Raw genomic sequence first — 19,144 nt, forward strand, 5'->3', positions numbered from 1 at the left:
TCAGAAGCAGACACCGAACGCCACAATCCACGATACTTACACCCAACCACAGAAGAGCACCCTCACCGAGATCCACACCAGACACCATCCACCACACTCACCATGGCACCCCCCAAATACCCACGCTTCACAGAATGGGAGCTAAGGGTCATGGTGGACGAGATCCTGAAGGTCGAGCCACAACTTTTCAGGGCTCAGGTGCAGCACACACTCATCCCCAGGAAGATGGAGCTATGGCAGACAATAGTCAACAGGGTCAATGCAGTGGGACACCATCCACGACCCAGAGATGACATCCACAAGAGATGGAATGACCTGCGGGGGAAGGTCAGGGCCATGGCATCTAGGCACCACTCTGCAGTCCAGAAGACTGGGGGAGGACCTCCACCAACACCACCCGACTACACTGACTGGGAGGAAAAGGTATTGGCCAGCCCGTATCCTGAGGGACTCACTGGAGGAATGGACTTGGGTAAGTCATCTACATTTACCCCATATCCATCACACCTGTAATGCATGCACCAGCCCACCCCACAAACACCCACCAGGACCACTACCCCACCCAGCCCACTGGCACTGAATCCACTCCCCCTGCCTGCTCACAATCCCACTAACAGGCCCACATCCCTCTCCTTGTGCACATCCACCCACCGATTCAAGGAAACACAATGGCCTATAACACCCACAATGCACCTCCACATCCTAAGCTAAAAGCAATGCTAACCCCACTAAAGCATCCTGCATGGCCCCAAAGTGTGTAAGCTGCGCAAGCCTACCCAGGCCCCCCCATCCGACCATGATAATGTAACAGACATGTCCATTTCCTCCAACAGGCACCACCACCCATGCCACCCTTATGACAGGACAAGGAGAAGCAGTGTCTCCCAGGAAGACAGAGGCACCTCACAGGACAATGGGGATGGAACCCTGGACACTGATGATCAGGCTGGCCCCTCACACATTCCTGGACTGTCACCATCCAGCAGCCCCACCCAGCATAGAACTGACACCCCTACCACCCAGCCAATAACATCAGCCCAGGGCAACCGTCCCCACACCTGTGTATCCAGGCCACAGACTGGTGGAACACAAGTACAGAGGCCACGGTCCTCCCCTACCAACAGGCAGGAAGACAATGACCCCAGTACAAGTGGTACCACCACACCTGTGCAGGGGACACAGGCACAGGGGGCTAGGCCCAGTGGGAGGGCATCAGTGGCCCAGGGGGGAGGCCACAGGATGGATGCTGCAGCCCAGGACGTGATCTCTGAGGTCCTGGGAGCCTACCACCATACCCAGGACAGATTGGCCCAGATTGTATTCACCCTGAAGCAGAGTCAGAGGGTGCAGCAAGCACACCACCAAGAGGCCATGGAGCAGTGGAAACTGCACAATGCCACAATGGCCAGCATAGCAGGTGCACTGCTGCAGCTTGTTTAAACACAGCCTGAGGTCCACACAGAACAGGAAGCCCCCACTACAGCACAGGAGACAGACTTGACAACAAGAGCATCAGCAGCAACTTCACATGTACTACCCTCTGAGGAAATACAGGGGACATCCATCTCATTCCCTACAGGCCAACAACAGGTGCCCACACGGACCCTCAGGCCAAGATATGGGACAGGAACACCTGTCAAGAACAAGGCCCCCTCTAAGGAGTGACTCTGCTAAAAACTGTCCACCAACTATCCCACTCAATCAACCCCAAATAGTGCTACCAATAATTAAAAACTCATGTAAGCATGGATGGACCTACCAATACTGACAACAATGCTGCCACCATGTTGCCATTTTGGATAACCACCATTGACCCACTGCCATCACTGTAATTTGCACGATTTTATCTCTGCACCAAATAAAACACATATCACACCTGTTACAATGTCCCCTGTCATTACGTGTGAACATAGTGAAGTATGAATGCAACTGGTGGATAACTCCTTTATTTGTCCCTGCGTAGCATGAAAAGCACCACTCGCCTTACATGTCGTTGCGCCCAAATATGTTTAGAAAACATTCACTAAATTGTAATCTGTCCTATGCAGACCTTGACACAGTGGCAATTAGTATTAATCCACCCCCCCCAGATGACAAGGCGCACGGACAGTATGATGCACAAACACCAATCTCAACGATTTGTCCCACATAGTTACTGGAAGTAGAGTTGTATCTGTTGGGTCCTGGAATTTACATCTTACCCTTCCTCATCATCGCCATCACTCTTGTACCCTCTCTGAGGAAGCTGGTCTTGATATTCAGCACCCTCCTCCTCCAAGAGGGGGGTAGAACTTCTCACAGCCACGTTGTGCAGCATGCAGCAGGCCACCACTATTCTACACACCTTTTTAGTCCCATAGGCCAGGGAACTGCCAGAGATATGTAGACAATTAAATCTAGCCTTCAGGAGACCTATTGTGCGCTCTATCACCCTCCTAGTACGTCCATGGGCCTTATTGTAATTTCTCTCTGCATCTGTTCCAGGATTCCTCACTGGTGTCGGGCCAACGCAAGTTGGGATAGCCAGAAACACCTAGAAAAAGGTTCACAACACAACTTAAAATAACAAGCCTCAGAGGCAGACAGCCTGGCTATTTGCAAGGTGGCAAGAGAAACACCTACCTATGATCCACCCTCTGTCCTCTTGTAGTTGTTCCATCTTCTGTGGCAATCTACTGTTCCTCAGCACAAATGAATCATGGACTGAACCAGGGAACATGTGTGATGTACTGGTCTGCAGTACACACCAATTGAATGTTCATGGAGTGAAAGTTCTTCCGGTTTCTGTACACCTGTTCACTGACTCTTAGGGGGATGATAGGTGCCATCAATGGCACACACATAGCTATCACATGGGGTATGTTGGCAAAGGCATTGAAGTCTGACTTGATGGCAGGGAGGGCAGTACTTTGGGGAAACCTCACATAGGACTGCAGGTGTCGTACAAATGCATTTAGGAATCTTGTCAGTATAATGCTAAACATTGGCTGTGAAAAACCAGCACCCATGCCCACTGTCACTTGAAATGAGCCCGTGGCCAGGAAATGGAGTGCGGAAAGCACCTGCACTTCAGTAGGGATGCCATGCTGATTATGATTTGCCGGAGTCAGAGCAGGATCCAGTAATGCACAAAGTTCAAGAATAGGTGCACGGGAGAGTCTGTAATTGATAATGATGTTAAGCCCCACCATGGCCCGCAAATCCACAAGTGGTCTGTACACCGACGGGGCCCTTCCTCGCCACAAGGGTCTGTACCTAGGAGGAGTTTGAAACATGTGTGAGGGACACACACACATCGGCACACACTGTCAGTCATTGAGCACTGCTAGCTTGATTGTCGTCGACACAAATGCATAGTGTGTATGACATAACAGCAACTTGACCACAATGATAGATCAGGGCTTGTCAGGTGAGGTAATGTTAATTGCCACATGCCTATGGGTGTTTTTGAAACAGTAGGGCCTGCATTGTGCAGATTGGAGTTTTATAAATGCGTAGTTTTTGCCAAAATGTCTGCCCCATGTAATCCAGAACTGTTGTTGTGGAAGTGACCTCATACCGCTAGCGGTTGACTTAACAGCGTAAGGCGGTGTTTACCGCCATGCGCAAATTCATTGGTTAACATGGATGTCAATGGGCAATCCTAGCGTATCATGATCACCACCGGCGGTGACGGTGCACACCGCCACGCTGCGTACGCAAACTCGTCACCCCAACTTCACTTGACTCCCTGATCTCGTGCAAGCAGGTACTCCACTGAGTGTACTGCTGTATCCTGCCTCTGGTCGTGGAAGTGGCACGTGTTGCAGGGGAAAGGGCCCCGACCTTTACCCAAGAGGAATTGGAGAGGCTCGTGGACGGGGTCCTGCCCCTGTATGCCAAACTCTGCGGAGGGCCAGAGATACAGGTGAGTAGGAGGATTGGGGCCATGGATGTGTGTAATGGTTGGTGTTGGCAGCATACATGTGTGCTCCTCTGATACTGGATGGGCCAGGGTTCCTGACATGCTGCATGTGTATGTGCTGTTAGTCCATTTGTACTGTCCGTCCCATATTGGACTTATAGCCAGCTGTATATGATTGGCCAGTGCCTGACCTCTGTGTTACATTTCTGTGTGTCCCTTTTAGGTAAGCGCCCACCAGAGGAGGGCACTTTGGCATGCCATTGCCAAGGAGGTGCGGACCCTGGGGGTCTACAACCGGCGGAGCTCCCACTGCAGGATGAGGTGGGAGGACCTGCGGTGCTGGGTGTGAAAAATCTGCGAGGCCCAGCTGGGGTAGTCCTCCCAACGGGGAAGGGGTGCCCGTCGGGCACTGACCCCCCTTATGCTACGCATCCTGGTGGTGGCATACCCAGACCTGGATGGGCACTTGAAGGCTGCACCGCAGTCACAAGGGGGTGAGTACACATACCATATTTTTGACCCTTGATGGATGTGTGTGTGCATTCAGGTTTATGCTGCTTAGTTGCAGGGACTCTGACTGATGTCCATCTACATTATGGCCCCTGTGGGAAGTAGGGGTGTTTTGGTCAGATCTCCTACACGTTGGGTCCTTAAATTATTTGGGGAATGGCTGTAGAGCAGGGTTCTGGGCACTAGTCAGGGGCATAGCCATGGGTATAGCAGAAGGTGCTGCCTGTTCGAGGGTCTTCTGGGTGGGTGTATGTATGAACCACTATGTTAACTCCATTCAGCTATTTACAAATCTCTCTGCTTTTTTGTCTCCCCATCCCTGTTCTCTTGTATTGTCTGTGTACATCAGCATCATCTGGCGAGGGAGCTGAGGCACCGGTGAGTGGGGATGCAGCGGCCCACGGATCCTCAGAGGCAGAGTCGTCCGACGCCAAGGGGACCAGTGGGTTGGAGGGTGAGGGGAGTACCACAGGGGAGTCAACTACCACTGGAGGGAGCTCCCTGGCGGTGGCGGACCCTAGTGGGCCCACACCTACTGTGTCATCTTCCGCCACCCCCATACCATCACCGCCCTCCCATTTGCTCCTCACCGAGTTGCCCATGCCCACTCACCCAGAAGGGTGGGCGTCTCCTTCGCCCAAGGTATCTCTTCCCCTGCCCCAGTCAGCCCTGCTGCCCTCACGGAGGAGGCTATTGACCTCGTGAGAACCATCTCTGTAGGGCAGACAACCATGGTCAATGCCATCCAGGGCTAGCATCAGAGATACAGCAGACCAATGCCTATGCCGTTTCTGGCCTACAGATATATCTTTTCAGGCTCTGGCCTCCTCTTTGACGGCAGCCAGTGTCCCTGGTCATTCCATCCCCCTTCCAACCTCCACTACCCCTTCCAGCACTCCACTCCCTTCACCCGTCCAAAGCACACATTCTGACACGCAGGCACACACCTCAACACACAAAAAGCACACTCCAAAACACAAGCACCACACCTCCCACCACAAGCATTCACACAGCCAGCATCCAGATGCACACACAGCAACATCCACTTCCCCCAGGGTGCCCACCTCTTCCGCCTCCCTGTCTGTACCCTCTACATACGCAACCCCAGGCACTGCACCTTCATTCACTGTTGCTGACCCTATTCCTGCAGTCACCACAATAGCACACATCCAAACATGCACCCCAGACACCACACCTGCACTCACCACAACTAATTTGGTTGACACATGCAGCACACTCACCAGACTTGCAGACACCCAGACAACAAACATTCACACTGGCAGCCTGTCTTGTCCCACTATGTCCAACCCCCCTCCCAAAACACTCAAACGCACCAAAACACCCACCCATCACACATCCACCACACCTCAGCATACTGTCCAGTCACCTGCACCCACGACACAGACACCTACACCACTTACGACCACTCCCTCTACCTCCACTCCCACGCCTTCCTCCAGGCCCAACCCAATTGCACCAAAAAAAGTTTCCTCTCCCGTGCTGACCTATTCCAACCCACTGGCCCACCCCGTCTCGTCCCTAAACGTGCACACCTCCTTGCCCTATCCACACCTTCCACGTCACAGCCCGCCCCTGTCCACCCTTCACATTCCTGTGCCCCTTCCCCAGAGAGGAAGAAGCCCTGTGCTGAGCCTATTCCATCTGGCTCCACCCAGTCCAACCACACTCCCCCACATTCCAAGGCCAAACCCAAACCCCCTTCACGATCGAAAATATAAGCCCCACCCAGTCGTAAATCCCCACCCCCTCTTCCCCCTGCCCCTGTTCCCTGAGGTGCCTGGATGCCCCATTGTTGCCCCTAAAAGGTGGAGTACCGGCGCAGCACTTGTGGGAGTCAGGTTGGGGCCATTGTGGCCCATGGGACGTCTGGCACTATGGACTGGCCACTGGCCTTACATCCAATTTGTTTGCTCAGAGAGCAGAATTAAAAGTTAATGTGTGGCCTGTGTTGTTGGCGGCACACTCTGGATCCCTGGTCTCTCGTTTCATTGTTTGTGGGTGTGGGGCACATGTATGTACTTTGGACAGGTTGAATTTGCCTTGTGTTGGGTAAGTCCATCTTGCTGTGGGGTATATGGCTTGTGCTGCTGTGAAGGGTTGTGGGAGCGTTGCAGGGAGGGTGGAGTGGGTGGGTCTGTAACTGTGCCCTTTCTTGCCTTGTTTCATAGGTTGCGGTACTTACCGTTGTCGTCTTTGTTGGCGGTCTTGGTCGTGGAGGTATATGGCAAGGAGCAGGGCTGGCATGATCTGCAGCTCTCTATCCATGTCTCCTTCGGCGTGTTGTGTTAGCTTCCAGTGAGTGTTTCCTTATATTTGGTTCGTTTCTGCCTGGCTTTGCGTGGCGGTGGTTCCCGCCCCGGAACTGACGGTGGTCTAGTGGTTCATTATTTGATGGGCGGGTAGGGCCTTTCCGTCGGGCTGTGGGCAGGCTCTGCCTTCGTTGCCGGCACTCCTCTGCTGGCGGTGGGTGGCTTTCAGGATGCCTGTGTTTCAGTTGGTTCATTATTTGGCAGTCCGCACCGCACCTCTGTTGGCGGTTCCTTGCCGCCGCCGCCTGCGGTGTGGTGTTTACCGCCGTGTTCATAATGAGGGCCTTAGTGTATAACGGGCATGGCAGCACATTTTCACAATTGGTAAATGCATGCCTTCTAAATAATTCAATGCAAATGTTCCCAATTCTTAGGTTTCCACAGCATTTTGATTTTTTTGAGAGTTGCCAAATTTGTATTTGCACATCTCATTTTATAGGATATAACACTAGGGCTGGTCTTGTTGAGTCCCCAATAGTGAAAGATTTGGAAATAACGAGAGAACATCCAAGTAATCCCATTAAAATGAACTATATTTTAATTGGGTCTTACATATTCTTTGTGGCTATTCAGAAAACCTGATTGGATCGGTGCCTCGGTGAGCCCCGCCCTCGTATACACTGAATAAAGGATGCTTGCCTTGCTTGGTAAGAGTCAGCAGGGCTCTTCCCTCAGTGAAGGGCGGCGGGGGAGGCAGTATGTTGAAGGGTAAGTGAGTTCTGGTCCCATATCAAGGGAGTAAAGACAAATTGCTAAATATAATGCAATTCTGTAATGATGGCTGCAAAGTGGTCTAAATAAGTGATAAGGGCACCGAGCCAGTTTTACATCAAGCTTTTACATGGTCTTGGTATATAATGGTTCTTCCTCCAGTGAATACAATGCAAAAACAGCACTGACCGCAAAGAAAATGTTTGGGGAGGGGGTGTTAAGGCCGATGGCCCTGCAGTGTTGCCCAACACCTACAGATTTCTTGAATGATGATAACTTCAAATGGAGGTTTCTAGAGCTTATTTTTTTGTTATTATTAGGTTTTCCACCGCTTCAAAAATCAGAAAAGCGCAGATGTCTGTTATCGATGGTCATGCTTGCTGATATCTCCAGGCTAAACCGGTAATAGACTGCAGCTTTGAAATGATATACCTCTAAGCCCCGAGGCGTCTTCGAATGGACCGGCTCGCGCGCAGGAAAGCGAATGTGGCGGTGGCGAGGCTGAGAAATCCCATTAAGAGCCCGCGGAATTCTGCCCATCACTGTCACTGGCGGTGCAGGCGTAGAGCTTATCACTTTGAGCACCTATTGCGCATCCAGTCAATCTCGTAGAGGGATGAGGGCCAGTCCGATTGTGCAGGCGAGGGGCAGAGTCCACCAAGGACAATAGTGCGGTGAGGCCTTTCCGCATCTACTGAGGGTCACCCCTCAGCGACAGTTTCGCAAGAGCCCGTGGCGAGTCATAGACAATTATGCAAAATATCCGTAGATATAGACGGCTGAATCCAATCAAGAAATGGTTCTTATAAACCCCCCACCCTCCAATTTGAATCCAATTTTTTCCACCTCATATCTGCGTGGTTCAGACGCCTGCAGGCGCACAATGGGTCCTTCTGACAATTCTCCCCCCCCGGCTTGCAAGCCGCGTCCGAACACCTCGTGCCTGACCAAATGGAAACCATCTCCACGCTGGGAAAACACACTGTATTAAAATGTCTCAGACCAAGTAATACATTGTGCAGTTTCAATCAAAGCCATTTCGGAGGCTTTGCGCGCCCCGGTGTGCGGCGGGTTCTGCTTGGCTCGCTTTATTAGAAGCGCCTTTTGTTGCAGCAATGGGTTTATTGGGCCGGACTGCAGACGTCTCTTTAGATTTGATGACTTGGCGTGGAAATCAGGCTGCCGTGATCGGGGGGGCATGGACTGCTCCCGCAGAGCACGGAAAGTGTTAGCCAAGCAGAGGGTGTGACGTGTCAGGACTCAAAGCATCAGGCATGGCTGACAGTCCGCGCTAGAGACCTGCGGGGAGCCCACAGGACCTCTGTGCATGCTTAATACTCCTGCTCAGAGGCACTGCTGGGCATTTTGATTGTAATAAAAGTTACTAAGAATACCAACTTTTTAAGCATAGTTTATTGCGGCATCTAATAGCGTGACATATTTTCCCAAAACTCCACTCTGGTTACCCACAGAAGAGCCTCCCTCAGACAGAGACGAACTGCTATGAGGGGATGTCTTGAAAAACAGTGTTCTGGGCAGAGCACTACATGTTCTTGGTATTTCTTTCGTAAGTACGTGTGGGGTGGTGGTATATTTGAGCGAGTAGGAGGAAACTATGGGCTGTAGGACAGGACATGCATCACATATCATTGCCCCACTTCCTACCCTCTGTGAGGAGCGCTTGCCCCGTTGGCCATCCTGATGCCAGGCACATCAGTGTAAGCATGGCGCAAGATTATTTTTCATGCAAATTGATGGTTGGCCATCAGGAACCACTTCTTGTGTGCAATTGGAACTCAAATGAATCTCCACTGGTGGCCCTTTCCTATGCCCTTGCAGTCATGTACTAACCTGACTGTCATTGGATGTGGTCAGTAGAAAGTTTGGCAATAGCCTTAGTAAAAGGGCTAGGTGACCGTTGTCTTCGATGGACACCCGTAGACAAGTCCCATCAGTTTCATTAGTACCAAGAATTGCCCAGGTTCTATAACCTTCATGTCCTGTTGTTATCCACCCTTTTTGAGGAACAGCACCAATTGTTCCTCAAAGCACGTTTTTGCTCCCAGGGAAGCATGCCAACAAGAATACAAGAATTCAGATAGGGATGCCATTATCAGAACAACCTAATGGTACTTGGACAGCCTTATATTCAACATATTGTTTTTGAGCCATGCATCATCACGGCCAACATGTCCTTGGTTTTCATTTAATACTTCAGGCCTCAGGCATTTCAAGCGGGACAGGTAGAGATGGGATAAAGGTATAGACCATCTTCATTGGACCTCTTGACCAACACGGTGAGAGAAACATTGCTGCAAAGTCTATGAATGGAGCACCAGAATAAATTACCATGAATGTGCCAGGTATGTTTGTAGCAACATCTAAGTAACTCTGAGGGAGCATTGCAGCAAATTGTTGGAATAAATAATGTAGAATCCAAAATGTTAGCGTATGACAGTGTGCTAGTTTTGGAAGTTCCCCTGTACCTGCTAACTATAAAGCAGATGGTCAAGTCTGACTAGATTTGGAAGTATCCATTCACACAGTGGTCTTTAACTGGGCATACAAGCTCCGCGTGGTCATGTCAGAAGGTCAGTATATGACTATACCCCAGTAGTGAAGCATCCGTTCGAACAGTTGCCTTAAACTGAGGAGCACAACCTCAGTGCGGCGATGGCAGAAGGTCCATGGATGCTTAAAAATTACTTTAAGTATTCTTTCAGACAGTGGTCTATAACTGCTGAGTACGAACTCCGCACAGTGATGGCAGAAGGCTGGTGTACGATCATGCAGCTCCTTTTGAATTATTCATTCAAACAGTGGTCTTTAACTGCTGGATACAAACTCCACACAATTATGTCAGAAGAACAAAATATAATGATGGGGTGCAACTTTAGGATGAGTGCATCCATTCAAGCAGGGTCAATTCCTGAGTACATGCTCCATAGGATAAAGGCAGGAAGAATTATGTTCGCTCTCTAGTCAGTGGTATGTTTCAGGTATTCTTGGAAGTGTGAAGGAGCTTTTTGGTGTTGTGAGCCCCTAGATTTTCATACAGTGCCTCGCCTGTCTTCGCCGGTCTTTGCAGCATTGTGCAGCCACTGTGGGCCTGATTTACAAAGGGACTTCCATGTAGTAATTTTAAAAGGGCGGAGTCCCCGCACGTGGCAGAATCTCCGCAGTTGGGGCGAAATCTCCACACTGACAACTGCGGTGCAGAGATTCCGTCCCAAGTGCAGAGATTCTGCCGCGAGTGCAGAGATTCCATCCCAAGGGCAGAGATTCTGCAGCGAGTGCGGAGGTTCCATCCCAAGTGCAGGAGCCCCGTACTCGTAACTTTACTACATGTAAGTCCATTTGTGAATCGGGCCCATAGTGTCCATGTCTCTGTCACCTCTGGGACTTGGCTAAAACCATGTGATTTGCCTACCACCCACTTTCCTGAGGCCTTCGGTGCCCAGGGCTCCTTGTTTTAGCTTCTGTGCTAAACATAACACTTCCTGCTTCCCCTACAACCTAATGGCTCCCACACCTCACTGTATGTCTCATCTTCTCAGCAGCACTTCTGCCCGGCAGGAACACACCTATCCACTACATGCTTGAAATACTGCAATGTGTGGGCAGCTGGCAGAGACCTTCTGTGGCAAACCATGCCAGACTCAGCGGGTCCTGGCAAACATCCTCAGGTGCGAAAGGAGGCACCTGCAAGAGATCACAGAAGCACGCCTCACACACGTCTCATCAGTACTAGCCCCTGGGCACCGATGAGAGGGTACAGTCCCTGCTGCCTTGTAGATTAATGTATCATGAGATACCAGCTGCTATGTCCCCTGCCTGTCACTTGGATGAGAAAGGCATGTACTGCTGTTTACTTGCCTTGTCAATGTTTGTTTAAAAAGCCTGACAAGTACTTCCCTGCACAACTTCATCAAAGCTCTATTGACAGTGGATTAAAACCATAGAATAATTTAAATAGGAACGGTGCACCACAAGTGACAATATAAAAAAGTCAAATTCTTTCATGTAGATTTATTTGTATCTTCTCCTTATTCATTTCTTAAAACAGCACACATTAACAGCAGAAGCAGCCAATGCGTTTCGTCCTTAAATGAGGACTTCTTCAGGGCCCAATGCAGTATTTCAATACTTCAATTCAATTAAACTTGGTGGGCTGAATTGATACTCCTAGACATTGTCTTTATATCTTTATTCCTTATCTGTCATTATCCCCACATTAAGGTGGTAGTTCAAATGATTGTTTATAATTGCTACCCTACATTATTCAATTTATTTCCAATCTGCCCATCCTCAGGTTATCAACCACAATATTAGTCATGCCTCGCTTTGCGGGTGTAGCTAGGGAAGTTTCCATACCTTTTTTGGCATGAGTGAAGGTGCTGTTATTGGGCATGTTGGCCGATACTAATATCGTGGCTGACAACCTGAGGATGGGCAGATTGGAAATAAATTAAAAAATGTAGGGTAGGAACTGTATACAATCATTTGAACTACCGCCTGAATGTGGGGAAAGTGACAGGTAAGGAGTCTAGGAGTATCAATTCAGCCCATTGAGTTTAATTGAAATTAATTGAATTGAATTATTGGATTATTGCATTAAGCCCAGAAGAAGTCCTCATTTAAGGACGAAACGTGTTGGCTGCTTCTGCTGTTAATGTGTGCTGTTTTAAGTAAAGAGAACAAAGAGAAGATACAAATAAATCTACATGAAAGATTTTGACTTTTTCTTATATTGTTACTTGTGGTGCACCGTTCCTATTTACATTGCTTCTAGTCCCTTTATGTTAAGGATTGCACCTTGGCAGTGGGTGTTGGCAACAAGTGCACACACATAAAATCTGCATTAAGTCAAATAGTAGGGAACAGGGGTCAGGTGCGGTGATTTATAGCCCACTGTCATTTGCATATAGATTACTAAAACCATAGAGTACTTGAAGAGACACCACACAAATGTTAAACCCCTGGGCTCGTATTAGTCGTAGGGCGTACCGCCTCTGTTTGCACCACAGCACACATTTAAACAGGTGAGCCTGGCGCAAACAGGGAAAGTGTGCCCTATTAAGAAGATTGTACTGCCATCAGGGCAGCCACCGATTCATGTTGTCCTGAGAGTGGCACATTCAAGGGAAATACTCAGCAGCCGTTGAAAAGCTGCTGCGTGTTACACTGTGCATGTGCCAACCCTGCTGCAGTTTCAAAAGGGAGGGGAATCCCCTTGCAGGTGGGTACAGTGAATGACTGCTCTTGCCTGTAGAGAGATTAAGCGGATGCGGGCACCCATGGGGTCCTCTTTCACCCCTGGAGGGGTCAGCCCTCAGGGGGTGCACAGACAGTGCACCACGTTTTGTGGCACATTTCCAGTGCACCTCCTGTTTGCCTCTGTGCCTGCATAGGTAATTTGGAGTGAGTACAGAGCAAAGTGATTCTCTCATTTGCATAGTGCCAGGCCCCCACGCAAATGAGGAAACACCCTGTCACAGTAGCACTTGTGTCACATGTGTGCCAGTGCTATCAGTTTTAAAAAAGGGCCACTCAAGCGTCCGTGGTCCCTTCTGTAATACCAAAGTGTCCCGGTGTGCACAACATGTTTGACTCTGATGTCTCTGAACCAAAGCATGTAGCATTGTATTAGCCACGGACTGATTACAGGGGCAAAAACTCAGTTAAAAAAAACTTAAGAAAAGCTAAAGGCAGATTGATTAAATCACAGGCATTGCAGAAAGGTTTATAGGTGCTAGGGGATTTGCCTACAGAAACATATAAGGAGCAATTGCTCCCCGGGCTACCATGTCTGGATACATCTTTCTATTCCATTTTGTAAGCCGCTGTGAACTATAAAAAGCGCCTTGAAAGAGTGTGTGTCTGGATGCAGCACCTGGCCATCTCACTTCCAGAACGGCACACAAGGGGCTCCGGTCAATTACTCCAAATTTTAGTGCAAATGTGCTTTATCAGTAGGGGGAGTTCAACCCACTCATCAGCCTTCAAATAGGTGAGAGTAGTAAATTAAATTTAATTAAATTCCATTAAAGCAACTGAGACTACCAATAAAGTCTAAACCAAACAGGGGGGGGGGTGTAGAGTTCACTTCATCCTCATTAATGATGAAAATAGAAGTGAGTGTGACTCATAATGATGTGTACACTCCAAAGGTGAACACATTGCATCATTTATGGGCACACATTCAAGTTTGTGATTCACAGAATGTGAAGCTGCATTTGTCAATGGATGTATCACAAGTAAAACTAAACCATGAAATAGCAAAATTGTAAGTGTGAGTAAATTTAGTTAAAGGGGAGAGGAGTGAGCATTGTGAGGCGAGCACATCTCCGAAGGGAAGGGAACTCCCTCAATCGTCCAGACCTTTTGCAGATAGGTTCCCATTGTGAACTCAGTTGTCCATGTACTGCTGTCAGGAGGAGGAGTAAATCCACTTTCAGATTAGGAAAAGTGAAGGAGAAAGTCATGGTATTCTCCAGCCTCGTCAGGGGTAGTAAGTGCTATACGAATGCCCTTTAGAATTTACAAGGGGAAACATTTTCTTATTTGTTACGTGTGCACTGGTGTGCACCTTTCTTCACACTTGCCGCAATCCCTAATGGATAAATGTTGATGTCTAATGGTGGTGATAAACTGCAACAGTCACAACTTCCCAGAAGCATTTCTTGAATCATTTCTGAAATCCAAGAAAACTGTAAATTTGCTCCAAACTCAGGAGTATGACAAGGGGAGCAAATTTCTGACTTTATTTGCCAATCTGGACCTTAAACAACCATTTGCTCAAGAGCAGAAATCTAGAAGAGAAAATTGTGCTCACCCCAGGCCCTGCCTCTGTAGTAACCCGGATCACATTGGCCATGATTTATGGTAGAGGGAAAAAGGGGGCTTTTTAATTTACTAGTCTATCTGATGATGTTTTAACACGATGAGGTACAATTAATAATATTTTTTTCTTGAGTGGCTGTTTATTTTGGGCGACAATGGTGTTCGAAAAAAAAATTAAAGAGTGAACGGATTGACTAATAATCTAAATAACACCAATGTCCACACTTCCACAGTCCAGAGTGCTTTACCAGTTGTCTACCAGATGTCAACGTCTTCAACAAAGGAGACAGAAAGTGCACATATCCGCTGCAGTGCATTATCCACAATGAGTTTTAAAAGAGACAATTTAACACGGTAACCCCCCTCGACAGAGCGTAAAGTTCGACTTCACATGTAAGTGATTTCATTTCTAATATTTGCTTTATTTAGGTAATTTTTATAGTATTGACTGAGCTCCAGATAGTACTGAGCAACGTAGGTAGGGACACACTGCGAATGTGCTGCAGTGCTAACACATAATAAAGAACAGGGTTGAATCGAGCAAATGCAGCAACTATGCGGCAACAGACATGAGGACCCCTTGCTGGGTGCCTTTGGAAGCCACAGTCCGGTATAAGATTAAGGCCCTGATTAAATGTGGCCCGCCTAATTTTGATTAGGCCTGGGTGGAGTTTGCGGAGTTCTGCTATGCAGAACTCTGCGAAGTGCCAAAAAAACTCCCCCGCGCTACACGGAGTTCAGCGAATGGTGGAGTCTGGATAAGTTGAGCTGTTAGCACTGATGTTCACCACTGATTTTTAGCATGGGGAGTCCTAATGCACTGTAAAATCAGCACAAATGGCATCATGCGGGTGCTAACTTCTTTCTGCTGCTCGAGTAGATTTTCTACTGGAGTAGCAGCTTCCTCAACACGAGCAGCAGCTTTCTCATTGTGAGCGGTCGCAGCCTACTGTGACCACTCGCGTTCAGAAATCCCGCGCACACTCGCCAACTTAGCAATTTCTCTCGCTCGCCAACTTAAAGTTGGTGAGCACGAGCAAGAGAAAGAACTCCACGCTGCGTTTTTTGGAACTCCGGATTCCATACAGAGTGGGGAAAACTCCGTGCACTCCGCCGGCAGAGCAGAATTCTTTGCCCAACCCTAATTTTGATTTGTGCAGTGGTTTTCTACCTTAATATCGAGTGCAGAACAGCGCGTTACCAGAGTAGGGGCAGAGTAGGGGCAAAATATTGTGAAGAAACATTTACATAGCTGAATATAGGGTGACTTTACTTAAATGAACCTATATGTACCTTAACAATAGGTATCTTCAAGGTACACAGATGTGGAGTTCAGAACAGTAAATCTATACTGGTCCAGGGAAAAATGCACATTAATTATTGAGAAATGTGGATTTTGGTGTGTTAAGCCCCTAAATTTGAAAGTTAATCCCTTGTCGTCGACTGATAATAGGAAGTTATTTATAGGACCAAATATAGGCTGACCAGCAGAGCTGGATTTTTATGGGACCGATAAATATTGTCCCAAACATCAAATCAATGCTAATGAGGACCTGCGTGTATCATTCATGTATTGTCCCTTTCGGGGATCAGCAAAATTAATTAAGTGCAAAGTATGTTGTAACAGCCCTGGGCATGCTCTTGGCTCAGCTGCGCAGATTGTCTGGTTGTTCCCATGGACATTTCAACACACAGGCAGCCGAGTATCCTCAGCACTTGCTCCATCTCTCCGGAACTCACTCTGGGGCTCGTTGAGGACTATCGATATGTTCATAGCAGAAAACTCTTAAAAATAATAATAATTATCATTATTATTAATACTGTAATCAGCACCATCATTAATAATAATAATAAGGAAGATTATGATGATAAAATAATAATAGTGGTAATAATAATGATGATAATAATAATGATGATGATGATGATAATAGTATTAGCAATAGTAATAATAACAATAATAATAATAAGCAGAAACTGTAACATACACAAACTGTGAATTCTATCATTTATGTCCATTACACTCCTTTCTTTCCCATAATTTTTTTGTTCTTGAAAATTAGCAATGAATCACAAAGTGTTTTATTATTATATCACCCTCTCTGGGATGTTTGCGAGAAACATACACGTTAATAACAGGAGGGCAAACCCCATTGGCCACAGATCACCATCATGCCACAGACTCACGTGAGATGCAGCATGGTACACCATGGATGCCACAAGTGAGCATAGTCATCATGAAAAGCTGCGATGCCCCTATAGGCTCCAATGCAGTGCTTAATTTGTGAAAACGTGCCGGTGCCCAAAGCCATCCTCTTAAAAACGCGGCTGCTGCAATTAAATGTGCGAACACAAAATACTGAGGCAGTATAATTCTGAAGCCATCTCGGGCTCTTTAATCCATTTACAGCCACTCCCTGCCCCTTCAGCTCACTCTTGCAGCTTTCTGATTTCTCCCTTTGTGACGCTTTTTCATTTTTCTCTTCCTCCGTCTTTCCCATATGTGTCTTTTGCTCACAGCAAATGCTTGAGGCAGAAGAATAAGCCCTGGCCCTCAAAAATAAGTGCTGGTGTTCAGCAACGGAAACAACAAGCACAACTTAAGCACTGCTCCACTGCCTATACACTGACAATGAGAATATGTTCCTCTTCACCTCCTTAAATTATCGCCTACCATGCTTGCACCCACTTTGTTACCTCCACATCAACGTCCTAATTTGCTGCACAGCATCCCAAACCATAACATTCTTGCTTAATGAGCACCCCCCCCCCCCCTACAGCTGCAGAGGGGTGCTTGAATAGCACCCCCTCAGTCTGGCATGCATCCCAGATCCTCACAGAAGCATCCAGGTGGTCACAAGAATAGAGTCATTTATTAAACATTGCAGGAGCCATCATTTTTTGTAATAAATCCAGCAGCTGGTGCCCCACTCAGCACAGATCTCCTTAGCAGGTTTTCTGTTAACCAACCCTGGTCTGTGGTTCCCTTGAGATTTCCCATCACAGGTACTCCATGTGGTCACCACAGATTAGAACAATCCTTTCTACAGTGTAGGCTCACCAGGTACATCACATTACTACATGTCTGATGCTCCACCTGGACAGGATGTGGGAGGAGGCCTCACCTGTCACCACACTGGGGATCTTGGAGAGAAAGCTCTTGACTGTCCGGATTGGTACCCCGCCTGCTTTGTCATCCTGCATCCGGGCGATGATGTCTTCAATCTGAAACAAGAACAATGAAAATGAGATTAGCATTACATCCCTACTGGCATATCTCATTTTGTAAACAGAATAACACACAACTGCACAGGTATTGTTACTGCATTGCCTGGGGGTCATGGGGCTGTACTGCCCTTACACGTCACTATGGGGTCAATCTAAAAAGTCATTGATTAAGATGTGTAAACCTCAGTGTGTAATTTATGCTCACATATTTGTAAATTGTTTACTGCTTTTTGGTATTCAGGTGCATTAATATGTGATTTATGCAAAGAGGAGTGAAATCATTATGTATGCGCGCTTCTATGTGTACATTGGGGATTGTGCCATTTTTAAAGTCTGCGTTTGTTAAATGCATTGATTACAAGCAGGAATAGAATTTCATTTTGGCAACTCAACAATTCATTCATGGCAAATAAACAATTTCACCATGGGATGCACTCTTTGGATCACACATCCTCCAAGCACTGGACTGAAAGCAAGAGTTGAACTTTACCAGCTCCATCCCCCATCTCCTTCCCACCCCCCACACCCCTGCTCCAGATTCCTTGGTCTGTATATTAGCTGCAGAGGTAAGTGTGGGAGTCAATACCGACAATTTGCGAACCCCCCGGCTTTGGAAACCACCCCAGGTGATCGGTCTCTGTACAACTGCAAAGCTGGCTTCGATTGGCTGAGGTCGGAATGGAGAAGCAGGAACTGCTTATATCGGTTTCAGGAAATAAGAGCTGTAGAGAGGCATAGACGTTATTTTCCATTAGAATCTGTTTCTCTAAGGTGGGCTTCTTAACATCAGGTGCACAGTTGAGTTGCCACCACACAGCAGAGACTTCGATATAAAGAAAAGTTACTTTTCATACGCGAGTCTGACAATCAAAAAATCGAAGTTATCCCGCAGAGAAGACACACAACGCACACTTTTATACGATGTAGGGATGCGCAGTTTAAAAGCACTAAATGTGGGGAAAAAATCGAAAAGGCAAAATTGAGCAGATCTTGGAGCTTTGAGAAGGCAAAGAAAATGTCCAACAGAGGGCTGATGGGGGAGGTGGCGGGGCTTTAATTGGCCGGGGCCTCCGGGTCTCAGACCCGGAAGTAATTTAATTCGGGCATTGAAAGGGGTCCCTTTGAAGCTCTGCCTGCATGTCCTTAACGCTTTCCCCAAAAAGGTTGATCGATTGCTGGACAATTGGTGTAAAAACGTTAAGGTAATCCATGGCGTTCCTGCTTTCCTTATCGCGCGTGACCTTTATGTGTTTGCTTTTTCCAGGGTGTTTTGCTAACGGGTTTCTTTTCTTCAGGCGGCATATTACTTGGCAGTAATCTGCACTGAGTCGCATCCAGGTGCTTGTAAGGGGGCGCAATTGAGCTGTGGCTGAAGGTACCCCGAGTTTTCACAGTGCCATTCAGGCGCAAAAGCTGTTCAAACTATGTGGTCATCCAATCTTTGGCCTCTCTGCAAAGAGGAATGGTCAGGTATGCCAGTTGCAGTTGTAACTATGTGGATTTTACTTTATATATTTAAGCTACACCCTTAATTAATTTCAGGGACACTCCCCTCCACTTTTACATCCAACTTAATGCCCTGGGAACATTAAAAAAGGTAATAGTTGAAACTTTCATTTTA

General features: G+C 47.6%; 1 protein-coding gene and 1 long non-coding RNA gene across 4 annotated transcripts in view; one reads left to right on the forward strand and one right to left on the reverse strand.

Moving 5' to 3' along the window:
- RGS6 (regulator of G protein signaling 6) overlaps positions 1-19,144 on the reverse strand; it is a 964,496-nt gene that overhangs the window by 465,821 nt on the left and 479,531 nt on the right. For both annotated transcript variants that reach the window (XM_069208950.1, XM_069208949.1), the window contains exon 3: positions 17,421-17,520. In XM_069208950.1, the coding sequence (XP_069065051.1) occupies positions 17,421-17,520 (100 nt within the window). The remainder of the gene's footprint in view (positions 1-17,420; positions 17,521-19,144) is intronic.
- The window catches only part of LOC138258795 (uncharacterized), a 144,521-nt gene continuing 143,976 nt past the window's right edge, over positions 18,600-19,144 (forward strand). For both annotated transcript variants that reach the window (XR_011198576.1, XR_011198577.1), the window contains exon 1: positions 18,600-18,725. This is a non-coding gene — a long non-coding RNA (uncharacterized lncRNA). The remainder of the gene's footprint in view (positions 18,726-19,144) is intronic.

This window comes from Pleurodeles waltl, chromosome 9, assembly GCF_031143425.1.
Source record: "Pleurodeles waltl isolate 20211129_DDA chromosome 9, aPleWal1.hap1.20221129, whole genome shotgun sequence".
Taxonomy (NCBI): Eukaryota; Metazoa; Chordata; class Amphibia; order Caudata; family Salamandridae; genus Pleurodeles; species Pleurodeles waltl.